The following is a 10,399-nucleotide window of genomic DNA, read 5'->3' on the forward strand; positions in this document are numbered from 1 at the left end:
GGAGTTATCACTAATGGGGCTACAGATATGACTTTCCCTAAAGATAAACCAAGATACAAAATTATATTTATGCTCTAAAATTTTTAGGGTCTTACAATTTATGCACTAGTGAACATTCATGGAGACATGCTCCTAATCATAAAATCACACTCAGACACCTAAGAGCACTCTTGAACACATCTTCACATCGTCAAATCACACTTAGACATATAGGAGCACTCATGGAGACATACTCACACTTATCAAATCACACTCGGACATCTGGTAACATTTATGGAAGCATGCTCACACTTATCAAATCACACTTAACTATCTATCGGCACTCATGAAAATATGCTCACAATCGTCAAATCACACTCAGATGTTTGAGAGCACTAATGACGATATGCTTACACTTGTCAAATCACCCTTAAACATTTGAGAGCATTCATGGAGACATGCTCACACTCATCAAATCACACTCAGATGTCTTATAACACTCATGTGGACATGCTCATACTCATCTAATCACATAAAGACATCTAAAAGCGTTAGAGAAGACATGCTTACACTCGGGAAATTACACTTGATCGTCTAAAAACACTCATAAAAACATACTCACACTTATTCAATCATACCATCAGCTAATCAATGCAAGATATAATAATACATGTTGATACTCATTTAATCATATAAAATATTAATTTCCAGATTTAGTACGTAAATCTTCAACATTTCTCTCTATATTTGAATTTTAAGCCTGTTTTCCTTTTAATCAACTTAAACACATTCTTTCTCACCAAACACAGTTTAATATAAATATTTATAAGTTTTACTCTCATGATTAAAACTTTATATATTATTTTAAGAGATTTTAAATGATCATTTTAATAATTATAGCATAAAATTATATATATATATATATATATATATATATATATATATATATTAAGAATTCTTTAAATTTTTTTAATATAACCAAAATCACACATAAAATAAATTATACATCTTTTTAATAAATTTGTTTGATAAAAAATCATTCTATAATATGCTTATATTATAATAACAATTTTATATATTTTTTGAGAAAGATTTTATTATGTTAATAATAATTATTCGCCAATTTTTTTTTTTCAAAAAAAAATTAAGTAAATAAATATTTAAATTAGTAAATAATATATCTCATATAAGAGAAAATAAATCATTATATCCCTTATAATAATTTTGTAGATAACTTTTCTAATAATTAATAATCACTTATTAATATCTAAAAATATTTTCTTGATTAAATAATCAGTACACCCTTTTATGTTTTAAAAGATTTTATGTGATCATTCTAATAATTATACCATAATATATATATATATATATATATATATATATATATATATATATATATATATATTACCTGTTTCTTTGAATTTTTCTTTAAATTTTTTTAATATAACCAAAATCATACATAAAATAAATTATATATCTTTATAATAAATTTGTTTAAGAAATAATTTTCCTATAATATACTTATATTATAATAAATCCTTTATATATTTTTCACGAAATCTTTTAATATGTTACTAATAATTATTCGCCGAATTATTTTACTTTTATGAAAACCTTTTAAGTAAATAAATATTTAAATTAGTAAATCAATATATCTCATATAAGAAAAAACAAATCATCATCTCACTTGTAGTAATTTTATAGATAACTGTTTTAATAATTAATAATCACTTTTTAATATCTAAAAATATTTTTTTGATTAAATAATCAGTACACCCTTTTATGTTCTAAATATTTATTTCATTTCATTTATTTATTTTTTAATTATTATAATATTTTAAGATAATATTATATATATATATATATATATATATTATTTATACTCTTTATAATAATAACAATAATAATGACTCGCAAAGCTGTAAAAAAAATGAAGATAAAATTTGTTTTATAGATTGACTTACCTTTTCATCTATTTTCTTGATTTCCGTAAGAAAATTACATCAATATTTGACATCAACAAATTAGAGAAATATTTTACACATGTGATATGGTTACATAAAAAATCACTGAACATTAAGATGATCCAATGCATTGTTTTAATTAATTAATTAATTAGAACAAATTTTATCGTTTTACTTAATTAAATTTGTATAGGAATATTTTAAATATCCCAATAATCATCAAAACTATAAATTTAAATCAATCTTGGTTATCTGAATTCTTTTTAAAGAATTGCAATCTGAACAATTTTCTAGGAAATCATAATCTTAACTAATCCTTATTCGTTGGATATCATTAAACACGGTAAATTTTATATTTTTTTATCCTTGGGGAAGGTGAGATATATGAAAGGATTTTAAACTAAAGATAATATATAAAATTTTCAAATTGAAGATAAAAAGTGAAAGGCAGGCTACATATAATCACGTGGAGAAATAAAACTATAAAAGTAAACAAAATCAGCTGAAGAAAGTGAATATCCAATGAATTTTAATTATCTACAATTATTCAGAAGAGTGGGCCCCACTCCCATATCCACCCTCTTTCCTTATAAACAGTCACTGTCTCTTACTCAGTCACTTCCTATATAAAATCCTCATACCATTCACACCACACTTTACTTTGTTTCTTAGAAGCATTACCTTCCTCCACCACCAACTACCGATATGGCACTTGTCCGCCACCGTCGCCATCCTAATCTCCGCCTACCCCTCCCGGAGATCTCAGAGCGCCGCCCCCGCTTCCCGCTGCCCCTCCCTCCCACCACCGCTAAACCCGCCGCCGGAGAAGGCATCACCGCCGCCGACCTCGAAAACCTCGCCGTTCTCGGCCATGGCAACGGCGGCACCGTCTACAAGGTCCGCCACAAGACAACCTCCGCCACCTACGCGCTCAAAATCATCCACAGCAACGCCGACGCCACCATGCGCCGCCGTGCGTTCTCGGAAACCTCCATCCTCCGCCGTGCCACCGATTGCCCCCACGTCGTCCGCTTCCACGGCTCCTTCGAAAAGCCCTCCGGCGACGTCGCCATCCTCATGGAGTACATGGACGGCGGCACCCTCGAGACCGCCCTCGCCACCAGCGGCACGTTCTCAGAGGGAAGGCTTGCCGCGGTGGCGCGTGATATCCTCGAGGGCCTCGCGTGCCTCCACTCGCGCAACATCGCGCACCGCGACATCAAACCTGCGAACATCCTCGTAAACTCCCAGGGAGAAGTTAAAATTGCAGACTTCGGAGTCAGCAAACTCATGTGCCGCACGCTCGAAGCTTGCAACTCTTATGTCGGCACGTGCGCGTACATGAGTCCGGAACGGTTCGACCCGGAAGCATCAGGCGGGAACTACAACGGTTTCGCTGCGGATATTTGGAGTTTGGGTTTGACCCTCTTTGAACTCTACGTGGGTCACTTCCCCTTTCTTGAAACGGGTCAGCGACCCGATTGGGCTACCCTCATATGTGCCATTTGTTACGGCGACCCGCCTAGCCTCCCCGAGACGGCGTCAGCTGAATTTCGCAGCTTCGTCGAATCCTGTTTAAAAAAGGAGTCCAGTGATAGGTGGACGGCGGCACAACTCTTGACCCACCCGTTTGTGTGCAAAAACCCGGAAACTCACTAAATGGGTTGACCCGATTAATTTTGCCGAATGAATCGGGTCTTGATAACGTTTGCCTTATCAAGGAATAACCTTTTTGAGATGGTGTATATTCCCCCGGATTCAATTTTTTTTTTCAGGTTTAGGACATTTCCTTTGTAAATTGTGCTCACCGATGATTAAAAATGGAAGTTAGAATTCAGAATAGATATGATTATTATTTTTCTTCAATTTTTTCATTGTTAAACCATCCATATTCAAGGCATGGATTCATTAGTATTAAATTGTATTACTTTCTATTTTTATCCAAGTTTAAATTCTCGTGAAAAATATTATGGTGTATATTTTATATTTTAGAAAAAGAAAATATAAGAGTGCGTTTTATAGTGAAATTTGTGAAGATGGTGAAAGGGATGAGATGCATGAACGTGGAAGAATCCTTTGCACTTATTTGTCATGACACTACCAAGTTGAGCAATGAGCACTGCCTTCTCTCATCATTCCTATCGTCATTTTATTTGGAATTTTCTCTTTCCATCCATTTCACGTGTGCTGCGTACGTTGTCTTCTTTCGTAATGTAAAAAAAACGAAAGAGACACGTGTTTTCAATAAAATTTAATAATAATGTTTTATTTAAAATAATGTCGTAAAAGAAAAGATAAACAAAACATATTTGTCAGTGGTACCCACGTGTGTTCTTCAACCTACTCCTCATCATGGAAGCTTAATATAAAATAAACTGTTTTAGAAACGGTAATGTTTTGCGACGGCTATAGTTTCTTAAACTTGTGTATGCGTATGGAGTGATATTTTTTCTTTTTTCTTTTTATTAAATATATACTATATTAAAATATATTTAAATACCTATTATATTAAAAGATACTTAGAGCTTGAAAATAATAATAATTATACGATTCAGTTTATAATAAAATTTTAAATAAAAATAAAGTGAAGAGTTATTCATAAGTTTAGGAAGTGTATATGTGTAAAAATGTAAAGAGTAAATTTTGAAAAAATATAAAGGATATAATATGGAAAAAAATATAGAGGAAATTCTTCAAAAATACAAAAAATAAATTATGCAAAAATATACTGAGTATATTCATTATAAATACAAATCAATATATGAACATATTGATGTGATTTGTATTGCTAAACTTGTATAACCAGTTTTGTTTAATATCTAATGCTAGATTCGTCTAATTAGTATATGGACACACTCGTCTAGTTAGTATATGAACACACTTATCTAATATGTATTGTTACATTAATCTAATGTGTATGAATAGACTCGTGTAATGTATATAGCAAGACATGTCTAATTAAAGAATAAATAAAATTGTTTAACGTGCATTCATAGGCTTGTATAATATTTGTATAAACAAATTCGTCTAATATATATTGCTAGACATTTAATCAATGTATGGATAAACGCATCTAATGTGTGTTGCAATACTCATTTAATCAGTAGATGGATATATTTACCCAATGTGTATTCTTAGACTCGTCTAATTAATGCATGAAATGACTTGTTTTATTTCATGCACAAAATACTTGTCTAATTAGTGCATGGATAAACTCGTCTAATGTGTATTGTTAAACTTGTCAAATTAGTGTGTGAACAAACTTGTATAATGCATATTGCAAGATTTTCATCTAATTAGAAAATGAACATATTCGTCTAATGTGTATTAATAGACTCGTCTAATATGTTTATAAAAATGTTTGTCTAATGTATATTGTTAAACTCATCTAATTAATATATGAATGACTTGTCTAATGTTTATAGCTAGGTTGAATTGATTAATTAACCAACAACTCATTTATTCAAAATATTCCTAAATTCATCTAAAAAAATTTAATTTATCTTTGGTACTATTGAAATTATTTGATTATTATATAAATACTTTAATAATAAAATACACAATCAAATATTTTGAAGCTAAAATTAAATATTATTATATAAAATAAATTGTAAACATTATTCAATAGAATTAATTGTTGGGCACAAGAAATTACATTGTTCAATAATATATCTTTTTTAAAAACAAACTTGTTTAACAAATTATTTATCATCCACTTCCTTGATCAGATTTCAGTGTTGATTCGAAAAACTTTATATAGACAATGACCAAAATCTAGATCACAAATGTGCCCACAATGTTCTTGAGTTCCTAAAGCATAAACAAGTTAATCCGAACTTGATATTTATTTTGATTAAAATGATGATGTTGGTCTTCATGTGCTTCAATTTTTTCTTACATACAAAGTTTAATAAAAAGCTAGTGAAATTATGTAACATATTTTTACTAGCTAAATAGAAGAAAGATAACAAATTGAATGAAGATGACAATAATACAAAGTAAAAGAAATCAATATTGGTAGTACTCAATAGAAAGCATGCATGAATGATAAATATATATGTAGTTCAATGCATGTATTGAAAAATAATATATATATATATATATATATATATATATATATATATATATATATATATATATATATATATATATATAAACTTATATATTCATATAGATTTTTTTTATACTTTAAATACGAGGAGAGGCTTATAGGAAATAGTATCAAATTTTTTTTGTCTCAACATGCATACATAAATATATCGATAACACACATACTATGGGATCAATGCCTTTGATAGTCAATAATGTAAATCAAATTAATTAAGTGTATCAAAATGTGGTTTAGGTTAAAATATAATACTTTAAGCATGTATTATTATCCTATGTTCATTGCACGCGTTGATTAAAAAATCTAAAATTGTTCAAAGTTTAAAATATGCGTAGAAGAAACTGTAAAAGTTTATGGTCCCTTTTAGATTCGTTGATTAGCACAAAGTTTTTTATTTTATAATATGGTTCGTGGAGGATGAAAGAGCTTGTATAAATCCTTGCAGGCTTATTATTATTATTTTATATCTTAAATATATATAACGATAAATTATATACTATGTCACTTTCGAACGATCAATTAGTGATCTCATCAAATCAAAATGGTTTTAATGTTATTTTACATATCACCTTATCTTTGGGAAATATATGATATTATCACTGTTGATAAAATTATATAACAAAAAATTAAGTCATATTATAGTATGAGTCGTCACATAGATAAATAAAAAAAAAATCAAATTATGTGAAGGAACTAATATAAAAATGTCGTTTAGCAGAACAAAATCACTTTGAATCAACACAGATGATGACTCAAGAACAAACTTTTGTGAGTAAGCAGAAACGTAAGAATATTTATATAGTGATGAGTAATTTAAAAAAAAAATGAGATGTATTAATAGTAGGTTGAGGTGTCATAATGAAATAAAAAATAGTATTGTTGTGTTACTTATTTATTAATCTCATTATTTTCATTTTTATTTATTTATTGATTTACTTTTAAAATTCATTTTTCTAATAGTGCAATAGTGTTTAAGAATTTGTTTTTTAGAAGTCAATAAAATAAAATGGATTTTTTTTATATAAATAAAGTTTATGGTAACGTTAATTAATCAGGAAAGATATGATTATATAAATTTTTTTATGTTAAACTATGGTATAAACCGTAATATATTGGAACGTAATAAAAAAAACTAGAGTTCATGACTATGATTTCTAGTGCTTATAATACATAATAGTTACTGTTATTAAAAGAATAATAATTTATTCATTATCATAGGTTATGATTATTAAAATAATCCTAATTTATACATGATTATAATTTATAATTATTAATGAAACTGTAGCCTACAGTTATGAATAATTTATAATTTTTCCATGAATCGTAATTATATATGGATCTTTTTAAATAAATAATTTTATCTCAGTAAATTACATTATTAAACAACTTAAAAAATTAATCAACGATTAGCAGTATCAAATACATTGTTCAACAAAAATCGAACAATGTAACAATCTAGTTTCCACCATTAGTATTATTTTTGAAAAATTCACTTAAAATTAAGTATAAATTGATTCAAAATACTATCACGTTTTTATAAATTATATTTTTCTTATGACCATAGTTTATATTGTACAGTAAATAATAAATAAACAACTTTAAAATATTTTTGTTGAAGAGTAAATACACAAAGTTATACAAATGTGTTAAATTGAAGTATTTCTCTATTTGGTCTCTTTCCTTTTATTTATATATATATATATATCCTAATAATAATTTCTTTTAATAACTTTTTATAATAGGACACGGATTACTATTTTATTAATCTGTTTGAATTAATTTTTAAGTATTTTATACAAACTGATCATAAACTATCACATATATTGTCAAAAAATTATAAAAAAAAGTCTTTAAAAAATGCGGTAACTCATACTTGGTTATAAAAATTACATTTTATTAATTTCATACATATATATTAGGTAGGTACTACGATTTTTTCATAATGAACTTTTTAATTTATTTATCTATTTTTAATTATTGTAAACTATACTACTTCCACGTTGATGAATGGAAATGATGTTTTCTAATGAAAAATTATCAGATTAGTGGGAGCGTGACTTCAAATCCAACTAACACAAATTTATTATTATTATAGTTGTCACAATTAGTACAAAACTATCAATTAAAAACTATAAAGAATGGTCGTATTTAGGGTTTGATTATTCATTAGGTCTAATTATTCCAACACTGTTTTTCTCAGTCTTTCTAATAATCCAAGAAAAAGGTAGGTACACTATTTTTTTTTCTCTACTGGATTTATTTATTACCTTCATTTTCTTCTCGGTCTTTCTTAAATCTGAATTAATTTAGCAAAATTGGAGTAATTTTTAATGTTTTTTTTTTCTATGACTGGGTTAGTTTGGTGTGAACTACTGAGTTACCAACTTTTACCAGTCAAATTGGAATGCATGCATAAGCAAACAAGAGAGTGGAATATCATTATTTATGTTAAAATTATTTTCTAAATTATCGTAGGTACACCAACTTTAATACAATTTTACACCGACACAATACCAAAATGTTTTATTATTATTCTATGTGTTAGGTTTTTTCTAAACATTAAATTAAAACAATATTCATTATGGTTTCCCTCAACATGGAAACAAAGTAAAATCTTTTAAAAAAATAGGGGCTTATTTGATTTTTTTTTTTTTTTTAAATTTTAGAAGCTATAAGAGAAAGTGAGAAGATATTTGAAGAACAAAATTACTATTTCAACTTTGGGGTGTGAAAATTAAAAAAGGAGGTGCAATATAATGGATCTTTGGAGCTTTTTCAGAAAAGACAAAATTACCATTTCAACTTCCTCTTTAGCAGCTGTCAAAAGCTAGTTGTTTCCCGCACCTTTATATTTTCTTCTTATTCCTCTTCATTATAGTTTAATAGTGGAAATGACATTTTAAAATATTTACACTTTTTAAAAAGTATTTTTCAATATATATAAAAAAATTTCCAAATTTTAGATTTTAGAAAAATACATTTCAGATAAATTTTAAAATGTATTATTTGAAATTGATTTTTAACTATTTTGAAATAATTATTTTAGAGTATCTTATAATAGAACTATTCGTTATACAACAACGTTTTCAAGAAAATCTAAAATGTGTTCTAGAATGTTTATTTTAGAAATACAAAAAAATAATTTTAATTAAAATAAAATTAATTTTTTCATTACAATATACTATAAAGGTAACAAAAAAAAAAAAATTCGAGAAGATGGAAACACCTTTATCGGCAATTATTTCAGCACCTCCATAAGTTTCTCTCTACACCCCTGCATAATTGGTTTTTTCTTCCATTTTTTGAATTGTGTAATCTGAAAATAAAAAAATTATTTTCAAATGATACAATCCTAGAAACAAAAAATTGATTTTTTTTGGTCTAGTCTGGGAGTCAAAAATGAATTTCAGATTGTGTAATTCAAAAGTATGTTTTTACTTATTGATTGTATAATTAATTTTTTTTAAGAAAAATACGGTTTTTAATTATACAATCTGAAAATTATTTCTAACTTACGAATTATATAATTTTCAAAATATCTTTTTAAGGAAAATAAAATGAATTCTGGATCATGAAAGTCATTGTTGACTTACATTGCATAGTCCAAAAGTTATTGAATTATGAATTGCACAAATTAAAAGAAGAAAAATGGAAAGTTTTTTTATATAGGGTGCAGAAAGAAAGGTATGAAGGTACAGGAACAAAATGGCCCCTTTATGTTGGACTAATTAAGAGCCCACATTGTGCTGCTCTGCAGCGTGAGCCCAACATGTTGAGCAATCATTGCTTCTAGTTTGAGTTTTGGTGTGTTGTCATCAAAGTAAAAAACATTGACAAAAAATAAACAAACAAACAAATCAATATCAATATTTTGTTACATTTCTCTTGTCACCTGAGACAAATGAAAGGAATAAAAAAATAAGGTAGGTGAAAGGGAAGTTTGTGATGGAGGGAGAAAAATAAATAAAAAAATAAAATGAAATGAAATAAAATAAAATAAAATAAACTACAATAGAAAAAAATAGTAACTTTACAGTGATTCTCACATGTTATAACATTCAAATTTTCCCCCAAAATCCTTATAATATTCTTTCACAGTCATTCTCACATATTAGTTTAGTCCATTCTATGAAGGAATTGAATATGGTTTCTCCCAAACTTATCCGATACAATAAACCAAATGCTAGAAACGAAACAAGAGATTCATAATTGCACGTTCTCTTTTGTTGTCTCCAGCTCATAGAATATCATATCAGATTCAGAATTTCAGATTCTCCCTTTATTCTTCCTATTCATCACCTTCTTCTTCCCCGAGCTGCTGTAAAAAGGTGTGATTTTTACTTTACAG

General features: G+C 27.6%; 1 protein-coding gene across 1 annotated transcript; it reads left to right on the top strand.

Moving 5' to 3' along the window:
• Positions 1-2,526: 2,526 nt before the first annotated feature.
• LOC106764765 (mitogen-activated protein kinase kinase 9) lies at positions 2,527-3,809 on the top strand. The gene has a single exon (XM_014649147.2). It carries the CDS (start codon positions 2,649-2,651, stop codon positions 3,600-3,602), a length of 954 nt encoding a protein of 317 aa, XP_014504633.1. The 5' UTR covers positions 2,527-2,648; the 3' UTR covers positions 3,603-3,809.
• The last annotated feature ends 6,590 nt before the right edge of the window (positions 3,810-10,399 follow it).

Source organism: Vigna radiata, chromosome 1 (genome assembly GCF_000741045.1).
Source record: "Vigna radiata var. radiata cultivar VC1973A chromosome 1, Vradiata_ver6, whole genome shotgun sequence".
Taxonomy (NCBI): domain Eukaryota; kingdom Viridiplantae; phylum Streptophyta; class Magnoliopsida; order Fabales; family Fabaceae; genus Vigna; species Vigna radiata.